The sequence below is a fragment of the Staurois parvus genome, unplaced genomic scaffold (genome assembly GCF_062004578.1).
Source record: "Staurois parvus isolate SC_StPar_1 unplaced genomic scaffold, SC_StPar_1.0 ptg002113l, whole genome shotgun sequence".
Lineage (NCBI taxonomy): Eukaryota > Metazoa > Chordata > Amphibia > Anura > Ranidae > Staurois > Staurois parvus.
In genome coordinates, this window is record NW_028319909.1 from 1,737,501 (window position 1) to 1,761,688 (window position 24,188).

Genomic DNA, 24,188 nt, shown 5'->3' on the forward strand with positions numbered 1-24,188 from the left:
GCAAGAAGAAGCAAAAGAAGAAGAAGAAAAAGAAGGAGGTAAAGAAGAAAAACAAAAAGAAGAAAAAGAAGAAGAAGAAGAAGAAAAAGAAAAAGAAGAATTCCAGTCCGCTATTATATTTGACATAAAAAAGTATTGCGGTTGCAACAATGTATCTATTTGTATCCGAATAAAAACAACTGTATCTGATATGGATACAAATAGATACATTGTTGCAACCGCAATACTTTTTCATGTCAAATATAATAGCGGAGCTCTCTGCAGGGACAGAAGTAATTAAATGCCGGCCTTAGACGGGACGAAAATCAGCCGATTTTTTTTTTACCGTTGGTGGTAACGTCGGCCTATTGAACGACAGTTTTTTCATTTTTTTTTTTTTTAAACGGCCGGTTTTCGACCCGTCTATGGCCTGCATTAGGCCCCATGTATATGGGACACTTCTGGATGATGGAAACTGACTGCTGGAAAACATAGGTTAAAAAATGTCTGTTTAGCAACATTTGCATATTGCGCGTTTATGCGCGTTTATGTGTGTTTGCGTTTAGATGTGTTTTTTAAAGATAAGCACAGGAGAAACGCCCAGAATGCACTGAAAAGTGTTAAATGATTAACTATTTCAGACGGTTTCAGAGAAATACAGAGAATAGAAGCAGAGACAGCAGTATGTGTTGACATTAGCTTAGGTGTGGGTTGCTCATTAACATCTCTTTTGTTTCCAAAGGTGGGAAAGGTGTCTGGTGGAAAGAGTGATTAGGGCCACCTGGCAGGGGGTCTTCATGAGGAATTTGAGGTGTGAATGGTCTTTAACATATCTTTTGTTTCCAAGGGCGGGAGAGGTCTGAGGCGTGAATGGTCATTAACATATCTTTTGTTTCCAAGAGCGGGAGAGGTCTGAGGTGTGAATGGTCACTAACATATATTTTGTTTCCAAGGGGCGGGAGAGGTCTGAGGTGTGAATGGTCATTAATATATCTTTTGTTTCCAAGGGGCGGGAGAGGTCTGAGGTGTGAATGGTCACTAACATATCTTTTGTTTCCAAGGGGCGGGAGAGTTCTGAGGTGTGAATGATCATTAATATATCTTTTGTTTCCAAGGGGCGGGAGAGGTCTGAGGTGTGAATGGTCATTAACATATCTTTTGTTTCCAAGGGGCGGGAGAGGTCTGAGGTGTGAATGGTCATTAACATATCTTTTGTTTCCAAGGGCGGGAGAGGTCTGAGGTGTGAATGGTCATTAACATATCTTTTGTTTCCAAGGGTGGGAGAGGTCTGAGGTGTGAATGGTCATTAACATATCTTTTGTTTCCAAGGGTGGGAGAGGTTTGAGGTGTGAATGGTCATTAACATATCTTTTGTTTCCAAGGGTGGGAGAGGTCTGAGGTGTGAATGGTCATTAACATATCTTTTGTTTCCAAGGGTGGGAGAGGTCTGAGGTATGATTTAGTCATTACAATGTGTGACAAGCTTGGTAGGAACATCCTGTGTCCAGTGTCCATCTGAGTACCTTGAAAACGCTTTGCATGCATTTTTCGTGATGAAAAAAGGCTCTGGACAGCATTGGGAACTGGAAGACTTAAAAATTGCTTGCAAACGCTAATAAACGCGATTTGCCGCGTTTAGCCGCGTTTACAAGTGTTTTGTGTTTGAAACGCTGATAAAATCGACTGCTGAACACAAGTTTTCTGCGTTCAAAAAAACAACTGTAAACTCAACTGCCTGCAAACGACTGTAAACGACGATGTGTACATGGACACATAGGAAAACATTAGGGAGACTTCAGGGGCTGCTGAAAAAATACGCAGAACAGCTCCTAAACGTGAGTTTATCAGCTGCAGTGTACATGAGCCCTAAGAGTGCTCAGAATCACATTGCAACTTCCAGGCGTGGTTAGTTGGTTTCACAATGCAGTTATGAGCTTCACTAGCCTATTCTTGTTCATTATTGCAAGATAGCTACAAAAACTTTTAAAATACAAAATTTGATCCCAACTGCCCTCATCGACTACTCCGTGTTATTTACAGCCGCCACCGCGGAACCTTACATGAACAGGATACGTTATGAAAGTGATGCAGCCTGTGGCCAGCCCAGGTGATACTTCCTTCGTTTAACCAGTGGTAGGCATGCTGTGCATGTGGGATATTTTCTCTATAGGCTGGATGGAGAAGCTTTCTATCTATATTCGATTCAGTAAAAATTGATTCATTTTCCAGCTGACTGCTTTTGTTCCCCCCCAAAAAAAAAATTATACCTAGACTTCAGAACAGGGGCGGACTGACAACTCATGGGGCCCCTGGGCAATAGGGGATCATGGGACTCCTGTGTCCTTGCCCAAACTCAAAAAAGCCTATGAAAAAGGTACCAGGGGCATCTCATGGGGCCCCCTACTGACCCCGGGCACTCGGGCAGTGCCCGAGTTTCCAAATGGTCAGTCCGCCCCTGGTTCAGAAACAGAACCTTCGCTAAAGGTTTCCAAAACGTTGACTATCGAACGGCTATAATTTTGAAGGCAATGGGGCTGATTTACTAAAGTCACTTTGCAATGTTTACTTTGGAATGGAATTTGCCCAAGAGATGATTGAACATGGTGAAAAGTTACTTTGCAGAGAGTACAAGGAAAACATGCAAGGAAGATTATAAAAACACGTTTTGGAAGTCAGCAGAAGTTTCAAGCAATCTTTTATACCCTCCAGGTTAGCCAGATAGCAGTTTGTTCTTTTATTTTGTAGCAGCCTGGGGTGAGTCAGCCTGGCAGTGACATAGAGAGGTTACCTCAGGACAAGCTGAAGAGGTTCTGAAGGTCAGAGCTTTTGGAGCCCTCCAACCTCTCCAGAAACCTGAGAGCTTTTTTGGAGGAGGGGAGGAAGCTAGAATATGTATATATGAGGGACCTTGGCCAATCCCCTGGCAGGAGGCTGGGCATGATGACCAAGGCAACCCTTAAGTATTGCAGAGCCAGGGAGGAAGGGAACAGTCTATGGCAGATGGAGTGAGGAGTGATGGAAGAGGGCCCAGGGAAGGGGCCTACCTACAAGCAGGTGCTGGAGAAGAGGATCTCCACTGTACCACCGTCTTCAAAGGAGGATATCCTGAACAGCAGGGAAGGAGCCAGCCCAGCTAAAGATCTGAAGGCAGCCACCAACCCATTAAGCTATCAGGAGAGGACAGTGTGAGTATACCTACACCCCCTGGGCCAGATAGCATGAGAGCAGTCAGGTGGAGAACCCAACTAGCTTCTCATTTTGGGCTGCTGTGCCAAATTGGCAGTTTCTGGGCCTCCTTGTCCAGGGAATACCATCAGGCATCTGGGTGAAGAGGAGGATTCATCTGGGGTCTGAGGAGGTACACCAGAGAGCTGGAATGCTTCTAAAGGAGAGACTATTTTGTCCACATCTGTACATAGGTGCCTCAAATTTGCAGTCTCCTTGGGCATTCCATACAACCCTCAACCCAGGGGCGGACTGACAACTCATGGGGCCCCCGGGCAATAGGGGATCATGGGGCCCCTGTATCCTTGCCCACACCCAAAAAAGCCTATAAGAAAGGTGCCAGGGGCATTTCATGGGGCCCCCTACTGACCCTGGGCATTTGGGCAGTGCTCAAATGGTCAGTCCGCCCCTGCCTCAACCCCGTCCAACTTTTAAACCCCTCAGCTCAAGGACTGTTTACTGACTCCTTGTGCAAAGTGTGGATGAAAATGTGTGTTGCCTGGCTGTGCAGAGCTTTAGGGGGATCCAAAACACAGTGACTCCTAAGGGAGTAGTGCTACATATATTTTAAATACGTATATATGGATATACATATTTTCATTTAGTTTTTGTATTGACCTCATACTTGTTTATATAAAAATTGACTGTTTACAATGTATAATTTTACATTTTTCTGCATTTTGCTCACTTTGCAGTATGAACTACACCCCCAGATTTCAGCTCAGAGTCAGGATGAGGCTGGATAAGGGTTATAATATTTTGGTATGTGTAGTTATCATCATTATCTTTGAGCTCTGCAAAGGTAAGTTGGACTGTTTACATTATCCAATTAAATGTCATTCTCCTCCATTCCTCCAAAGACTAGATTTCCCATTCTTTGAAGGAAAATCTGCTCTAAGCAACATTCACTGTTTTTATGCTGAATATATTCAAACATTTGCCATTTTTAAATGTATGATCATTTATTTTTTTGAATGGATTCACCACTAATTCCTGTAGAACACTTGAATGCTTGGGCCTGGCTTTTCACTGTGTACCTTGGGGATATGATCTCCATGTATAATACATAAGGGGGGGGGGATATGATCTCCATGTATAATACATAAGGGGGGATATGATCACCATGTATAATACATAAGGGGGGATATGATCTCCATGTATAATACATAAGGGGGGATATGATCTCCATGTATAATACATAAGGGGGGATATGATCTCCATGTATAATACATAAGGGGGATATGATCTCCATGTATAATACATAAGGGGAGATATGATCTCCATGTATAATACATAAGGGGGGATATGATCACCATGTATAATACATAAGGGGGATATGATCTCCATGTATAATACATAAGGGGGATATGATCTCCATGTATAATACATAAGGAGGGATATGATCTCCATGTATAATACATAAGGGGGGATATGATCACCATGTATAATACATAAGGGGGATATGATCTCCATGTATAATACATAAGGGGGGATATGATCGCCATGTATAATACATAAGGGGGGATATGATCTCCATGTATAATACATAAGGGGGATATGATCTCCATGTATAATACATAAGGGGGATATGATCTCCATGTATAATACATAAGGGGGGATATGATCACCATGTATAATACATAAGGGGGATATGATCTCCATGTATAATACATAAGGGGGGATATGATCTCCATGTATAATACAAAAGGGGGGATATGATCTCCATGTATAATACATAAGGGGGGATATGATCTCCATGTATAATACATAAGGGGGGATATGATCTCCATGTATAATACATAAGGGGGGATATGATCTCCATGTATAATACATAAGGGGGGGATATGATCTCCATGTATAATACATAAGGGGGGATATGATCTCCATGTATAATACATAAGGGGGATATGATCTCCATGTATAATACATAAGGGGGGATATGATCGCCATGTATAATACATAAGGGGGGATATGATCTCCATGTATAATACATAAGGGGGATATGATCTCCATGTATAATACATAAGGGGGATATGATCTCCATGTATAATACATAAGGGGGGATATGATCACCATGTATAATACATAAGGGGGATATGATCTCCATGTATAATACATAAGGGGGGATATGATCTCCATGTATAATACAAAAGGGGGGATATGATCTCCATGTATAATACATAAGGGGGGATATGATCTCCATGTATAATACATAAGGGGGGATATGATCTCCATGTATAATACATAAGGGGGGATATGATCTCCATGTATAATACATAAGGGGGGGATATGATCTCCATGTATAATACATAAGGGGGGATATGATCTCCATGTATAATACATAAGGGGGGATATGATCTCCATGTATAATACATAAGGGGGGATATGATCTCCATGTATAATACATAAGGGGGGATATGATCGCCATGTATAATACATAAGGGGGGATATGATCACCATGTATAATACATAAGGGGGGGTATGATCTCCATGTATAATACATAAGGGGGGATATGATCTCCATGTATAATACATAAGGGGGGGATATGATCTCCATGTATAATATATAAGGGGGGATATGATCTCCATGTATAATACATAAGGGGGGGTATGATCTCCATGTATAATACATAAGGGGGGATATGATCTCCATGTATAATACATAAGGGGGATATGATCTCCATGTATAATACATAAGGGGGATATGATCTCCATGTATAATACATAAGGGGGGATATGATCACCATGTATAATACATAAGGGGGATATGATCTCCATGTATAATACATAAGGGGGGATATGATCTCCATGTATAATACAAAAGGGGGGATATGATCTCCATGTATAATACATAAGGGGGGATATGATCTCCATGTATAATACATAAGGGGGGATATGATCTCCATGTATAATACATAAGGGGGATATGATCTCCATGTATAATACATAAGGGGGGATATGATCTCCATGTATAATACATAAGGGGGGATATGATCTCCATGTATAATACATAAGGGGGGATATGATCTCCATGTATAATACATAAGGGGGGATATGATCTCCATGTATAATACATAAGGGGGGATATGATCTCCATGTATAATACATAAGGGGGGGGGGGGGATATGATCACCATGTATAATACATAAGGGGGGATATGATGACCATGTATAATACATAAGGGGGATATGATCTCCATGTATAATACATAAGGGGGGATATGATCTCCATGTATAATACATAAGGGGGGATATGATCTCCATGTATAATACATAAGGGGGGATATGATCACCATGTATAATACATAAGGGGGGGATATGATCTCCATGTATAATACATAAGGGGGGATATGATCTCCATGTATAATACATAAGGGGGGATATGATCTCCATGTATAATACATAAGGGGGGATATGATCTCCATGTATAATACATAAGGGGGATATGATCACCATGTATAATACATAAGGGGGATATGATATCCATGTATAATACATAAGGGGGGATATGATCTCCATGTATAATACATAAGGGGGGGATATGATCTCCATGTATAATACATAAGGGGGGGATATGATCTCCATGTATAATACATAAGGGGGGATATGATATCCATGTATAATACATAAGGGGGGGATATGATCTCCATGTATAATACATAAGGGGGGGATATGATCTCCATGTATAATACATAAGGGGGGGATATGATCTCCATGTATAATACATAAGGGGGGATATGATCACCATGTATAATACATAAGGGGGGATATGATCTCCATGTACAATACATAAGGGGGGATATGATCTCCATGTATAATACATAAGGGGGATATGATCTCCATGTATAATACATAAGGGGGATATGATCTCCATGTATAATACATAAGGGGGGATATGATCTCCATGTATAATACATAAGGGGGGATATGATCTCCATGTATAATACATAAGGGGGGATATGATCACCATGTATAATACATAGGGGGGGGGATATGATCTCCACGTATAATAGATAAGGGGGGATATGATCTCCATGTATAATACATAAGGGGGGGATATGATCTCCATGTATAATACATAAGGGGGGATATGATCTCCATGTATAATACATAAGGGGGGATATGATCACCATGTATAATACATAAGGGGGATATGATCTCCATGTATAATACATAAGGGGGGATATGATCTCCATGTATAATACATAAGGGGGGATATGATCTCCATTAGAGATGAGCGAATCGAAGTATCCGAAGTGGAATTCGAGTCGAATATCGGAAAAATTTCGATTCGTGCCGAATCCGAAAAATAGCCTAATTCGGACGCGCGAATCGAAATTTTTCAGAAAATGGCGGCTGACATTGAAAGGAATGATTTTCTTTTCCCCTCAGAGACCCCCGGTCTGTGGAGAGATTCCTGGTTTATCAGCAGAATTCTGGGAACACCCCTTGAACACGGAAATCACGACAGCTTATGTTCAGAGATGTTCAAAGTTTATTAGACATTAATAAAATTATATAGACTACAGATAATCATAAGGGGGGGGGGGAGCGAGTTTCAAAACTGTAACTTGTAACTTTCCATCATGAGCTAACTACATGAAACATGACATATACATTTCTTGGTACAAATTGTTTTGTCTAACTTTTAGGGAAAACAGACAGACAAAAACATTGTCAGGGTCGTGTTAGCTTCTGTTGATACATCCTTGAACAACCAAAACAGTTTCATTAAACTTTTAATATCTCTACAAAAAGCTAACTTAATACTTAATACTTAAAATGGCGTACATAATACAAAATGGAAGTTATCTAGATCCTTTCAATCCCCTCTAAGATCATGAACATGATCTCAATTCTTTACTTCATTCATCTTTTTGTACATAGCTAGATAACCTTCATTTGTATTCTGCGGCTTGGTAGCTCTAGCAATGCAATAAAATGAGCATTTAAAACATAGATATAAAGATAAAACAAAAAACAATATCATGACTATGCTTGCAGCGATACCTTTCATCCATGAAAAGATGGAACCAAATCCTGATCCTAACCAATCAAAAGGAGTCCATCCATCTTTTCCTATAGCTCTAGCTTCTTCCATCAAACCATCTACCTGTTCCCTGTGTTGCTTTATTATTTCATAATAATCTGGAACAGTCATTGTGGTATTATATATCCAAGTACAACATTCAGAATCCTCTGTCATCTCACACAAACCTGTCAGAGCAGCACTCATACTTTCAATAGCTAATTCTTGCATCTCCAGCTGTTTTCTAATAGCTCTGGTCTCAGTATTTAGCAACCCTATGTCCTTAGAGTTCCTCTCCAGTATGTCATCAATAATGTTTGTGTAATTATTTATTTTGTTCATAAGTGTTATTCCCCATCCCGTGTAAGTAGGAAACCATGACCAAACCTTATCCCCTGTAGAGAATAGATCTACCTTTTCTTGTTTGGTTTCCCTTCTCTGTCTCAGAGTTAGTTGGTATTTTGGGTATGTACTGGCTTTTTACCTGGTGTTCCTTTTGGTCTATAGCTGCCATAATTGGCACTAATTGGGCTACATAGCACCAGCCCTGGACATTACTCGGTATCCAAGGGTAACAGATCTTACCACAACAGATATAGGTATTGTTTCCCAAGGAGATCGGCAATTTTTGTATTGCAGAATGAAATTCAGGGGTGACAACAAGTGTAAAATAAAAAAGAAGTTTTCCAAACATAGTTTTCCCCACATTATCTTGTATCCCTTCTAAACTTTCATTCAGGGTTTTACCATTTACTTGCCAGAGTTTCACAGAAGAAGTTCCATCCCTCCTTCCAGGATCAGATATGTTTAATATGGACTGAGAGCACATTCCCCTTCCCTTGTGGGAAGTATTCCCCAGTCTAAAACACCAATCGGGGAGTTGAGTGACTCCCAGAGTTGGAAAAGATATGGTGGCATTAGAAGTAATATTGGTCAAACCAATACTTACATTCCCTTTTATTAACAAAAATATTTTGATTGGAGCGGCCAGAAGAGGAATTTCATATGTGCTAGGATGTAACTTACTACAGATCCAACATTTATCAGAACCTGTCTTTTGAGCATAAGCATATTTAAACTGCATCATCAACATTTTTCCTGAAAAAGGATTGTTCTCTTCAAAACTTTCTTTTTGACTTTCTTTCACTTTTGGTTATCTGGGTCTCATTTAAAACTAGTCCTTGACCACAGATACCTTTTATTAGACCCAAGTCCTCAGGGTGATAAATACAGTTAGTTAGGATCCATACTGGCAGGAAAAAGAGCAGTCAGTGTGCCCAATAGGACCCAGAGTTTCAAAGCACCATGAGGGGCAGTAAGAAATTTCATCTTCAGGGCCTTTTTCACTTACTTCACCCACTCTTCGAGGATTTTTCTCTCATACTTCACCTCCTTTTTCCATCTCGTGTTTCTCAGGTGTTTGGTTCACCTTCTTCACTCGACTAGCATGGATCCAGGACTGGGAATTCTCCACCAGAACAGCCGTTCTGGTAACCGCTATCACCGTAGTAGGTGGTCCAAAGGGGTAGCCTTGCTTCTTGTCTTTAGCGAGTTGGCGGACCACTACGACATCTCCCACTTGGAAAAGGTGTGTTGGTTCCTGAAAAGATAAAGAAAAAGTGCGAGCAACATTTCTTTCAACCTTATCTAAACTCTGAATCAATTTTCTCACATATTCTTGTTGTACCAGGTCAAGGTCCCCTCTTTCTAACATAAGTGGCTGTCTAGCCCAAGGAGTGGGGAACGGTCTTCCCATTAATATTTCAAAAGGAGATAACCCTGTAGTCTTATTAGGTGTCATTCTTACCTCTGCTAGAATTGCAGGTAACATCTTCTTCCAGTGGGTATAGGTTCCTCCAGTGGCCTTCCTCAACTTATCCTTAATCGTCCTGTTCTTCCTTTCTACTATACCCGAACTTTGAGGATGATAGGGAATATGAAACTTCCAATCTATCTTAAGTACTTTTACCAAATCTTGACATACCTTGGCCACAAAAGCTGGTCCGTTATCAGAATTTATCTGCAGCGGACATCCCCATCTAGGTATTATCTCCTGTGTGAGAATTCTGACTACAGTTTGCGCATCTTCTTTATTAGTGACAAATGCTTCCACCCATCTGCTGAACATATCCACCATTACCAACAAAAACTCTTGCCTCTGTCCTGTTTTTGGCATGTGGGTAAAATCTATTTGTAAATGGGTGAAAGGTGTAGTTGGGTACACTAGATGCTGGTGTTGTGATTTCTTTGGGTTCTGTGGATTGTTCCTTATACATGTAATGCACCTAGAGACATATTCTTTCACCAACCTAGATAAACCTGTAATGTAAAAATCCTGCAATAATGTTTCACATGTTGTTTTCCATCCTCTATGTCCTAGACCGTGGTACTGTGCAATGAACAGTGGGGCACTTGACATGGGAATGCATGGTTTCCCCTCTAAGCACAATAGACCAGAAGCTGGATCTAGTTGTGCTCCAGAACCATCCCAGTCTGCTAAATCGATTTTTGTAGCAAATTTTTGTAAATCTGCATACATCTGGTCATGTGGGGTGGTTGTGATGCCTGAAGTGGGCATAGGCATCTGTTCACTGGCCACCTGGTGTAATGCGGCTTCCTTTGCTACCTTATCTGCTAATGCATTTCCTTTGGCAATATGATCTCTGCGATTTGTATGTGACCTGCAATGAAGAATGGCTAATGTTTCTGGTAACTGTATAGCTTTGAGTAGATCAGATATCAAAGAAGAGTGAGATATGGTTTTGCCATCAGCAGCAATGAATCCTCTTCTCTCCCAAATGACCCCAAAATCATGTACAGCACCATGGGCGTACTTGGAGTCTGTGTAAATGTTGACATCCTGTCCTGCAAATAATTGACATGCTCTTGTAAGGGCAATCAGTTCGGCTGCTTGGGCTGACTGATATGGAATTGGCTTTGCCTCGAGTATTTTGTCAGGAAGATGCACAATGCCGTATCCTGCATGGTAAGTACTATCATTTGGCCTAGAACATGAGCCATCAACAAACACATCTGGGGCCCCATCAAGAGCCACAGCTGACATGTCGGACCTAGGGGAAGTGTCTTGCTGTATGTGGGTTATACAATTGTGTTCTGGTGCCACTTCATCCTGTTCCCCCTTTAGCCCCAGTAGGGCATTCAAAATTGGAATAGGACCTGAATTTGCTGAAGAATATTTAATAATCAAGTTGGGATCAGATAGAAGAATCACTTCATATCCGCTCAACCTTTGTGCTGACATGTGTTGAGTGTGTATGTTTTTCAGTAGTAAGGACACTTGGTGTGTGGTGTGTAGGGTAGTTTCATGTCCCAATGTGAAAGAAATAGCCATCTCCACTAGAATTGCGCACGATGCAACAGCTCTCAGACAAGCAGGCATGCCCTGAACCTGAGTTGGCACTACTTTGGAAAAAAAAACTACAGGGCGGAGCTTGCCTCCATGTTCCTGAGCCAGGACCCCCGCTATGGTTGTACAATTTTCCCTAGCATACAGATGAAACATTTTCTTATAATCAGGTAGTCCAAGACCAGGGGCCGTTACCATAGCATTCTTCAGGTACACAAAGGCATCAACCATTTCATTTGACCATGTGAGAATGTCAGGTGATTCTGAAAGTGTGGCAGACCTCAGAGTGTGATCATAGAATGAACAATCAGGTATCCATTGGCGGTAGTAACCAATCATACCAAGAAAAGTTAGCATGTCCTTTTTTGTTTGTGGGCGGGGCAGACCCACGAGAGCCGCAGCTCTTTTGTGACTGACATTCCTCTCACCATGACTCAGAATAAAACCAAGGTATTCAACCTGTTTTTGGCACCATTGCAATATCTTTTTAGATGCTTTGTGACCATTCCCTGACAACCATTCTAACAGAGACCAACTATCCTCCTGACTGGCCTCCTGACTTGAACTACAAATCAATAGGTCATCCACATATATAATGAGGACCGAACCATTGGGAGGGGTCCAGGACCTCAGTGTGGTCTGGAGGGCAAGTGAGTAGACTGCAAACGAATCTACATAGCCCTAGGCATTCTACACCAGCTCATCTGGCAATTTTCATAATATAAATACAAATAGCGCCCTTGTCTGGTGGTCCACAGGAACCAAAAAAAATGCATTTGTTAAATCAATCACTGTAAAATATTCTGCATCGGATGGAATGGAGGTAAGGAGTGATGGAACGTCAGGCACTATTGGGGCTAATGGAACCACCAAATTATTTATGGCCCTCAAATCTTGTACAAACCTGTAAGAGCCATCCGGCTTCTTAACAGAATTGATAGGTGTGTTGTAAGGAGAAACAGTTTCTTCTAAAATACCTTCTGTTTACATGCTGTAGCAATAGGGAGGGAAGCCTTATTCTTGAAAACCCTTTTTAATTCTGTGTCAAGCTCCTCCCACATAGTTTCTCTCCCTTCTGTGGTATTCAGTTTATAGGCAGTAGCCTGTGTATTACTTGGTTCTATGTGACTAATGCTTTTTACATTTATCCAATCCCAAGCTGGATTATTTCCCAGAATACCATCAATGATCAATCTCATATCTTCCTGCGTGTAATTTCTTCCTAAACATGCCTTTTTTAAATAAGCAAGTGTACCTCCAGGAGATACTGTAGGCTTGGGACAATGTTTAACAATCGTATTAATATCTTCTAATTCTATGGGTTTTTTAGAATTAGTTCTCCTGCTGTGAGAAAAGGTAGTGTCAATATAGCCAACTCCTTTCCTCCTACGGCCCCCTCATCTTCTCTTTTTCCCTCTTGTTTCTTATCCATGGATCTAAGCTGCATTCTAAATTCCTCCACCTCTCTGCCCTTTCTATGACTGGTGTCACTTCTTCTCCATTGACCATCCTTTTTCTGTAATTTTATTATATTTACCTGTCCCTGTTCTTCGTATTCCAACTCTCCTTCGTTGTCATTATTCTCCGTAAGGATGCCTTGAACTTGGCTACCCTCCTCTGGTGATTTTATACTAATGATCTGTTTGGGTCTAGTGGAGGGGCCTGGCTGTATTGGTTGTAGATCTGGGACGGGAAGTGGCGCAGGGACAGGGGCAGGGACTGGAGGGGCAGGAGCTGGAGCTGCAGAGACAGGAGCAGGGGCTGGAGGGGCATTAGGCTGGGGTGTAATCATCCCCAAACTAATCAAAAAATCATCATCAGCAGCATTTTTAAAACCACTTAATGAAGGATATATATTATACGGAGGGGGTGGGGTTGGTGTCTGAACTGTTTTCAGTCCAATCTTGGGTCTGCATGTCTTTTCAGATTGATGCTTTTCCTGGCATATTTTTAATGTATCCAATTTCAACTTCCTCTTTTGTTTTAAAGAGAAAATAAAATTGAACTTTCCCTTGCTATTATCAACCCAATACGGTGACCATTTTAACCAGTTTTCTCCCCCTTTCTTGGGAATGGGTCTGTACTCCCCATAGCTTCTGTCCAGCCTGCCATACAATCCACCCAGGGATTTATTAAATAATAGTCCGTTCCACAAACTCTAGCAACATAATCCTTACAATTTTCTCCCTTTTCTGGGGGACCTGGTGGGTAACTACCTCCTTGACCCATATTTAGACAGTGGATAAAACAATTTTAGCTTAAAATCTTATTTTGTTCCACACAACAAATTATCTTATACCTCTACGCAACAGAAAGAAAAAGCAAAAGACAGATAAACCAGAATCTGCTCCACAGACTTATTAACCTCTTGATAACTTCCCAAAAGTTATCTCTTCACTGTTTTACCAAAAACAGAGAACTGTGTTTACCAAAACACCTTTTTTTTATATTATAGTGCACTATTTTGTAACTCTTACCAAAGAGTTAAGTCTGCTTTACCAAAAGCAGCTACAGGTTATCACGGGTCTATATAGACAATACAGAATGATTCAAGACCTTCCCTCAACACAGGGCAAGAAAGAGCTTTTAGTCATAAAAAGACAAAAGGTTTACTTACCAAGTGAGGTGGGTGGTCATCCCGGACGAGCCCCCAGCTGAAAGGAATGATTTTCTTTTCCCCTCAGAGACCCCCGGTCTGTGGAGAGATTCCTGGTTTATCAGCAGAATTCTGGGAACACCCCTTGAACACGGAAATCACGACAGCTTATGTTCAGAGATGTTCAAAGTTTATTAGACATTAATAAAATTATATAGACTACAGATAATCATAAGGGGGGGGGGAGCGAGTTTCAAAACTGTAACTTGTAACTTTCCATCATGAGCTAACTACATGAAACATGACATATACATTTCTTGGTACAAATTGTTTTGTCTAACTTTTAGGGAAAACAGACAGACAAAAACATTGTCAGGGTCGTGTTAGCTTCTGTTGATACATCCTTGAACAACCAAAACAGTTTCATTAAACTTTTAATATCTCTACAAAAAGCTAACTTAATACTTAATACTTAAAATGGCGTACATAATACAAAATGGAAGTTATCTAGATCCTTTCAGACATGTGCGGCGACGGAGCGGGGATGTCTGGGAAGGCGCGCAGACAAGGCGCGCTGACCCATAATGCATTCCTCAACTACATGTGATCGCATCAGCCTATCAGCAGCCAGCCAGCCAGCACTGTGTAATGGTCGAGCTATAAATAGCGGCCATTTTGGAATTCTTCATTTGCCTGCAGTTATTGAACAGAGGCAGACCGCTCTGTACTAGGGACAGGGACAGAGTTAGGGCCACAGAAACGATAATTGGGGACAGAGAAAAGTTACTTAGGGACAGAGAACCATTACTCAGGGACACAGACTTGTTAATGAGGGCCACAGAATCGTTATTTAGGGACAAAGAAACGCTAGTTAGGGCCACAGAATTCATAATCAGGGACAGACAGAATTGTTACTCAGTGCCAGAGAATTGTTACTTAGGGCCACAGAAACGTTATTAGGGCCACAGAATTGTTACTCAGGGACAGACAGAATTGTTACTGAGTGCCAGAGAATTGTTACTCAGGGACAGACAGAATTGTTACTGAGTGCCAGAGAATTGTTACTTAGGGCCACAGAAACTTTACTTAGGGCCACAGAATTGTTACTCGCACAGACACAGAATTGTTACTCGCACAGACACAGAATTGTTACTGAGGGCCACAGAACTGTTACTTAGGGCCACAGAATTGTTACTCGCACAGACACAGAATTGTTACTCGCACAGACACAGAACTGTTACTGAGGGCCACAGAACTGTTACTTAGGGCCACAGAATTGTTACTCGCACAGACACAGAATTGTTACTCAGGGCCACAGAACTGTTACTTAGGGACAAAGAAACGCTAGTTAGGACCACAGAATTCATACTCAGGGACAGACAGAATTGTTACGGAGTGCCAGAGAATTGTTACTCTGGGCCACAGAAACTTTACTTAGGGCCACAGAATTTTTACTCAGGGACAGACAGAATTGTTACTGAGTGCCAGAGAATTGTTACTCAGGGACAGACAGAATTGTTACGGAGTGCCAGAGAATTGTTACTCAGGGCCACAGAAACTTTACTTAGGGCCACAGAATTTTTACTCAGGGACAGACAGAATTGTTACTGAGTGCCAGAGAATTGTTACTCAGGGACAGACAGAATTGTTACTGAGTGCCAGAGAATTGTTACTTAGGGCCACAGAAACTTTACTTAGGGCCACAGAATTTTTACTCAGGGACAGACAGAATTGTTACTCAGTGCCAGAGAATTGTTACTCAGGGACAGACAGAATTGTTACTGAGTGCCAGAGAATTGTTACTCAGGGCCCCAGAAACTTTACTTAGGGCCACAGAATTTTTACTCAGGGACAGACAGAATTGTTACTGAGTGCCAGAGAATTGTTACTCAGGGACAGACAGAATTGTTACTGAGTGCCAGAGAATTGTTACTTAGGGCCACAGAAACTTTACTTAGGGCCACAGAATTGTTACTCGCACAGACACAGAATTGTTACTCGCACAGACACAGAATTGTTACTGAAGGCCACAGAACTGTTACTTAGGGCCACAGAATTGTTACTCGCACAGACACAGAATTGTTACTCGCACAGACACAGAACTGTTACTGAGGGCCACAGAACTGTTACTTAGGGCCACAGAATTGTTACTCGCACAGACACAGAATTGTTACTCGCACAGACACAGAACTGTTACTGAGGGCCACAGAACTGTTACTTAGGGCCACAGAATTGTTACTCGCACAGACACAGAATTGTTACTCAGGGCCACAGAACTGTTACTTAGGGACAAAGAAACGCTAGTTAGGACCACAGAATTCATACTCAGGGACAGACAGAATTGTTACGGAGTGCCAGAGAATTGTTACTCTGGGCCACAGAAACTTTACTTAGGGCCACAGAATTTTTACTCAGGGACAGACAGAATTGTTACTGAGTGCCAGAGAATTGTTACTCAGGGACAGACAGAATTGTTACAGAGTGCCAGAGAATTGTTACTCAGGGCCACAGAAACTTTACTTAGGGCCACAGAATTTTTACTCAGGGACAGACAGAATTGTTACTGAGTGCCAGAGAATTGTTACTCAGGGACAGACAGAATTGTTACGGAGTGCCAGAGAATTGTTACTCAGGGCCACAGAAACTTTAATTAGGGCCACAGAATTTTTACTCAGGGACAGACAGAATTGTTACTGAGTGCCAGAGAATTGTTACTCAGGGACAGACAGAATTGTTACTGAGTGCCAGAGAATTGTTACTTAGGGCCACAGAAACTTTACTTAGGGCCACAGAATTTTTACTCAGGGACAGACAGAATTGTTACTCAGTGCCAGAGAATTGTTACTCAGGGACAGACAGAATTGTTACTGAGTGCCAGAGAATTGTTACTCAGGGCCCCAGAAACTTTACTTAGGGCCACAGAATTTTTACTCAGGGACAGACAGAATTGTTACTGAGTGCCAGAGAATTGTTACTCAGGGACAGACAGAATTGTTACTGAGTGCCAGAGAATTGTTACTTAGGGCCACAGAAACTTTACTTAGGGCCACAGAATTGTTACTCGCACAGACACAGAATTGTTACTCGCACAGACACAGAATTGTTACTGAAGGCCACAGAACTGTTACTTAGGGCCACAGAATTGTTACTCGCACAGACACAGAATTGTTACTCGCACAGACACAGAACTGTTACTGAGGGCCACAGAACTGTTACTTAGGGCCACAGAATTGTTACTCGCACAGACACAGAATTGTTACTCAGGGCCACAGAACTGTTACTTAGGGACAAAGAAACGCTAGTTAGGGCCACAGAATTCATACTCAGGGACAGACAGAATTGTTACGGAGTGCCAGAGAATTGTTACTCTGGGCCACAGAAACTTTACTTAGGGCCACAGAATTTTTACTCAGGGACAGACAGAATTGTTACTGAGTGCCAGAGAATTGTTACTCAGGGACAGACAGAATTGTTACGGAGTGCCAGAGAATTGTTACTCAGGGCCACAGAAACTTTACTTAGGGCCACAGAATTTTTACTCAGGGACAGACAGAATTGTTACTGAGTGCCAGAGAATTGTTACTCAGGGACAGACAGAATTGTTACGGAGTGCCAGAGAATTGTTACTTAGGGCCACAGAAACTTTACTTAGGGCCACAGAATTGTTACTCGCACAGACACAGAATTGTTACTCGCACACACACAGAACTGTTACTGAGGGCCACAGAAACTTTACTTAGGGACAAAGAAACGCTAGTTAGGGCCACGGAATTCATACTCAGGGACAGACAGAATTGTTACGGAGTGCCAGAGAATTGTTACTCAGGGCCACAGAAACTTTACTTAGGGCCACAGAATTTTTACTCAGGGACAGACAGAATTGTTACGGAGTGCCAGAGAATTGTTACTCAGGGACAGACAGAATTGTTACTGAGTGCCAGAGAATTGTTACTTAGGGCCACAGAAACTTTAATTAGGGCCACAGAATTTTTACTCAGGGACAGACAGAATTGTTACTGAGTGCCAGAGAATTGTTACTCAGGGACAGACAGAATTGTTACCGAGTGCCAGAGAATTGTTACTCAGGGACAGACAGAATTGTTACTGAGTGCCAGAGAATTGTTACTTAGGGCCACAGAAACTTTAATTAGGGCCACAGAATTTTTACTCAGGGACAGACAGAATTGTTACTGAGTGCCAGAGAATTGTTACTCAGGGCCACAGAAACTTTACTTAGGGCCAGAGAATTTTTACTCAGGGACAGACAGAATTGTTACTGAGTGCCAGATAATTGTTACTCAGGGCCCCAGAAACTTTACTTAGGGCCACAGAATTTTTACTCAGGGACAGACAGAATTGTTACTGAGTGCCAGAGAATTGTTACTCAGGGACAGACAGAATTGTTACTGAGTGCCAGAGAATTGTTACTTAGGGCCACAGAAACTTTACTTAGGGCCACAGAATTGTTACTCGCACAGACACAGAATTGTTACTGAGGGCCACAGAACTGTTACTTGGGGCCACAGAAACGTTAATCAGGGACACAGAATTGTTACTGAGGGCCACAGAACTGTTACTTAGGGCCACAGAATTGTTACTCGCACAGACACAGAATTGTTACTCAGGGACACACAATTGTTACTCAGGGACACATAATCGTTTAATTAAAGAGTATGTCAGACAACATGCAGAGGAGTGGCAGAGGAGGCAATGTTTTAGGAGCGAGCAGACGTGGCAGCAGAGGAAGGGGTCGAGGCAGCACTATTCGCAGCCAGAGGCCAGTGCTCCCGGTGTCATCCAGCGGTCGTGTCTCCACCGACAACCCTGCCGTCGTCGATTGGTTGGCTCGGTCGTCTTCCTCTTCCCAGGTCACCTCTGACACCTACAGCCAACGGTCGGTGGGTACGTCAGACACAACCGTTAGTTGGCATGGCCCGGGACCTAGCCCACTGAAATCACGTGTCCTCTACCTGCCCCTGTCCTTTGGTGTTCCCTCACCAAGCGAAGTATCGCATGCTGTGGGCTCAGCCCCACTGTACAGTGAGGAAGAGCTAACAGAGGGCGGTCAGGAACGGGGGGAGACATCCGCCTTTTCAGCAGCTAGGCGAAGAAGTAGTGGCGAGGAGAGTGGCCCGGTAGCCGGTCTAGAGACAAGTCTGTCTCCTGACCCAGACGCAGCCGAGGGGGCTAGTAGTGAGGCGGAGACCCTACTTGATGATGAGGAGGTTGATCGCACTTGGCAGCCTCGTCGTCATCAGGCAATTTCTTCCGCATTATCAGGAGAAGAGGGTGGCAGCTTGGCAGTGAGCGAAACAGTCGGTGGGTTGCCCAGGAGACAGCAGGAGGGTCGCAGCAGTGTCAGTGGAAGCAGTGTCAGTGGAGCCAAACGGCCACGGAGTAGAGCACCAGCTCCACTGCAGCCTACCACCACGGCCAGTAGTGGTGCCGGTGTGCACGGAGGAAGCAGCAGTCAGCCAGTGAGGAGTATCGGGGGCAAAGTTTCCTACTCGGCGGTGTGGCAATTTTTCGTCAAGCCGCCCGAGGAAGTAAACGTAGCCGTATGTCGACTATGTGGCCAGAAAGTCAAGCGTGGCCAGGGGGCCCATGTTGGGACTATTTGGGCCATGTTGGGACAATGGGAGACCTCCCATTGCTGCTGTCTCCATCGCCACACTCTGCCATGTGCCACTTTCAGGTCTCCTCACACACTGCTGGTGTGTTCAGTTTTTTGACATAGGGTGCTGGCAGATTACGGGCCTCCCATAGCTGCTGCCAGGCCCCTAATCTGCCATAGGCCCCTATATACCGCCTCCTCATGCTGCTGCCAGGTCCAGAGTCTGTCATGGGTCCCTGTACGGCCTCCCATTGCTGCTGTCTCCATCGCCACACTCTGCCATGTGCCACTTTCAGGTCTCCTCACACACTGCTGGTGTGTAGAATTTTTTGACATAGGGTGCTGGCAGATTACGGGCCTCCCATAGCTGCTGCCAGGCCCCTAATCTGCCATAGGCCCCTATATACCGCCTCCTCATGCTGCTGCCAGGTCCAGAGTCTCTCATGGGTCCCTGTACGGCCTCCCATTGCTGCTGTCTCCATCGCCACACTCTGCCATGTGCCACTTTCAGGTCTCCTCACACACTGCTGGTGTGTAGAATTTTTTGACATAGGGTGCTGGCAGATTAAGGGCCTCCCATAGCTGCTGCCAGGCCCCTAATCTGCCATAGGCCCCTATATACCGCCTCCTCATGCTGCTGCCAGGTCCAGAGTCTCTCATGGGTCCCTGTACGGCCTCCCATTGCTGCTGTCTCCATCGCCACACTCTGCCATGTGCCACTTTCAGGTCTCCTCACACACTGCTGGTGTGTAGAATTTTTTGACATAGGGTGCTGGCAGATTACGGGCCTCCCATAGCTGCTGCCAGGCCCCTAATCTGCCATAGGCCCCTATATACCGCCTCCTCATGCTGCTGCCAGGTCCAGAGTCTGTCATGGGTCCCTGTACGGCCTCCCATTGCTGCTGTCTCCATCGCCACACTCTGCCATGTGCCACTTTCAGGTCTCCTCACACTGCTGGTGTGTAGAATTTTTTTGACATAGGGTGCTGGCAGATTACGGGCCTCCCATTGCTGCTGCCAGGCCCCTAATCTGCCATGGGCCCCTATATACCGCCTCCTCATGCTGCTGCCAGGTCCAGAGTCTGTCATGGGTCCCTGTACGGCCTCCCATTGCTGCTGTCTCCATCGCCACACTCTGCCATGTGCCACTTTCAGGTCTCCTCACACTGCTGGTGTGTAGAATTTTTTTGACATAGGGTGCTGGCAGATTACGGGCCTCCCATTGCTGCTGCCAGGCCCCTAATCTGCCATGGGCCCCTATATACCGCCTCCTCATGCTGCTGCCAGGTCCAGAGTCTGTCATGGGTCCCTGTACGGCCTCCCATTGCTGCTGTCTCCATCGCCACACTCTGCCATGTGCCACTTTCAGGTCTCCTCACACTGCTGGTGTGTAGAATTTTTTTGACATAGGGTGCTGGCAGATTACGGGCCTCCCATTGCTGCTGCCAGGCCCCTAATCTGCCATGGGCCCCTATATACCGCCTCCTCATGCTGCTGCCAGGTCCAGAGTCTGTCATGGGTCCCTGTACGGCCTCCCATTGCTGCTGTCTCCATCGCCACACTCTGCCATGTGCCACTTTCAGGTCTCTTCACACACTGCTGGTGTGTAGAATTTTTTGACATAGGGTGCTGGCAGATTACGGGCCTCCCATAGCTGCTGCCAGGCCCCTAATCTGCCATAGGCCCCTATATACCGCCTCCTCATGCTGCTGCCAGGTCCAGAGTCTGTCATGGGTCCCTGTACGGCCTCCCATTGCTGCTGTCTCCATCGCCACACTCTGCCATGTGCCACTTTCAGGTCTCCTCACACACTGCTGGTGTGTAGAATTTTTTGACATAGGGTGCTGGCAGATTAAGGGCCTCCCATAGCTGCTGCCAGGCCCCTAATCTGCCATAGGCCCCTATATACCGCCTCCTCATGCTGCTGCCAGGTCCAGAGTCTCTCATGGGTCCCTGTACGGCCTCCCATTGCTGCTGTCTCCATCGCCACACTCTGCCATGTGCCACTTTCAGGTCTCCTCACACTGCTGGTGTGTAGAATTTTTTTGACATAGGGTGCTGGCAGATTACGGGCCTCCCATAGCTGCTGCCAGGCCCCTAATCTGCCATGGGCCCCTATACCGACTCCTCATGCTGTGACGTTGCAACAAGGTGGAATTCAACCCTACATATGTTAGACCGCCTTTACGAACAGCAAAAGGCCATCACAGATTTCCTGATGTTAAAAGCGGATAAAGGTATTCCCTGTGTAACTTAGATGTCAGCCATTGGCAGCTCATGCGTGACACCTGCGCTTGCTCAGGCCCTTTGAGGAGGCCACGCTATTCGTGAGTCGGCAGGACTATGGGATGAACGACGTCATTCCTCTGTTGCACGTCCTGGAACAAATGCTGTTAACAATGGCTGGTCAGGGTGCGGTAGACGTGGCGCACAGATCTCAACGCCACATGACCCCTGTGGGGGCAGGACAGGAAGAAGAGGAGGAGGTAGAGGAGGACATTGGTGCTCAGGAATTATTGAGTGAAATGGGTGGTTTTTCCACTCAGCGGACAGGAGTGGAGGAGCAGGAGCATCTGGTAGAGGAGGAGGAGGAGGAGGAGATAGAGGACCCAGACGCACCGTGGCAGTATGCTGTGGAGATGGAGGCAGGGAGTCCCTCGCATTCCTTGGCACAAATGGCCCATAGCATGCTCGGTTGCTTGCGTAGCGACAGCCGAATAATAACCATCAGACAGAGGGATGACTTTTGGCTGTCCACCTTGTTGGACCCTCGCTACCGTTCAAAAATGGTGGCCTTTTTCACACCTGCTGAGAGGGAGGCCAAAATAACGTACTATAAAAACCACCTATGTAGTCAGCTGGTCTCTGCCTGTCTGCGCCAACGTCCATCCTCAGACACTGTGGGCCCTGTGCGCTCGCGTTCCGCTGCCATGGCAGCAGGGGAGGGGTGGGGTGGTAGGAGCAGTGGCAGCTCCACCAGCAGCGGCTGCCTCAGTCTGCAGTCGATGATGAGTAGCTTTCTTCACCAGCGCAGTGAGGAAACTACTAACCAGCCGCAGCAGCAGCAGCAGCAGCAGCAGCAGCATCAGGTGGACCTGGAGCAGGACCTCAAACAACAGGCTTAGGCCTACTTGGACAGCACCCTGCCAACCGAGGTAGACAATCCCCTTGACTACTGGGCAACGAAACTTGACCTTTGGCCCCAACTAGCTGAATTTGCCCTTGAAAGGCTGTCATGCCCGGCCAGTAGCGTGGCATCGGAGCGCGTGTTTAGTGCGGCAGGAGGTATTGCAACTCCGCGGAGGACACGACTGTCCACCCAAAGTGTGGAGAGACTGACGTTTGTGAAAATGAATCAGGCGTGGATTAGTCTGGATTTCAAACCACCAGTTCCTGACACAACTGACTAAATCCGCCATGAATCATGCCCCAAACATGTGCCACTTTCAGGTCTCCTCACACTGCTGGTGTGTTCCATTTTTTGTCATAGTGTGCTGGCAGATTACGGGCCTCCCATAGCTGCTGCCAGGCCCCTAATCTGCCATGGGCCCCTATACCGCCTCCTCATGCTGCTGCCAAGTCCAGAGTCTCTCATGGGTCCCTGTACGGCCTCCCATTGCTGCTGTCTCCATCGCCACACTCTGCCATGTGCCACTTTCAGGTCTCACACACTGCTGGGGTGTAGAATTTTTTGACATAGGGTGCTGGCAGATTACGGGCCTCCCATAGCTGCTGCCAGGCCCCTAATCTGCCATAGGCCCCTATATACCGCCTCCTCATGCTGCTGCCAGGTCCAGAGTGTGTCATGGGTCCCTGTACGGCCTCCCATTGCTGCTGTCTCCATCGCCACACTCTGCCATGTGCCACTTTCAGGTCTCCTCACACTGCTGGTGGGTTCCATTTTTTGTCATAGGGTGCTGGCAGATTACGGGCCTCCCATAGCTGCTGCCAGGCCCCTAATCTGCCATGGGCCCCTGTTGTCGCTTGTTGGCATATTCCGCTCGTTCAGATGCTCCTTCTCCTGCTACTCCTCTTCACGGATTCCGTCAGCAGTCTTTCTTGGAATCCGTTTCCAAGAGACAACAGTTTGCGAGCACGCACCAGACGGTGCAGAAACTGAACGTCCTCCTGTCCAAGTTGCTGCTGCCAGGCTCGTAATCTGTCATGCGCCCCTGTACCGCCTCCTCATGCTGCTGCCAGGTCCAGAGTGTGTCATGGGCCCCCGTACCGACTCCAAATGCTGCTGCCAGGCCCGTAATCTGTCATGGGCCCCTGTACCGCCTCCCCATGCTGCTGCCACGTCCAGATTGTGTCATGGGTCCCTGTACGGCCTCCCATTGCTGCTGCCAGGCCTGTAATCTGCCATGGGCCCCCGTACC

At 45.0% G+C, this 24,188-nt stretch overlaps 1 protein-coding gene across 1 annotated transcript in view; it reads left to right on the forward strand.

Moving 5' to 3' along the window:
- LOC149432711 (uncharacterized) overlaps positions 1-24,188 on the forward strand; it is a 110,251-nt gene that overhangs the window by 3,906 nt on the left and 82,157 nt on the right. Inside the window, exon 2 of the mRNA XM_089665024.1 lies at positions 3,900-4,006. Coding sequence (XP_089521150.1) covers positions 3,901-4,006 — 106 coding nt within the window. The 5' untranslated portion in view covers position 3,900. The remainder of the gene's footprint in view (positions 1-3,899; positions 4,007-24,188) is intronic.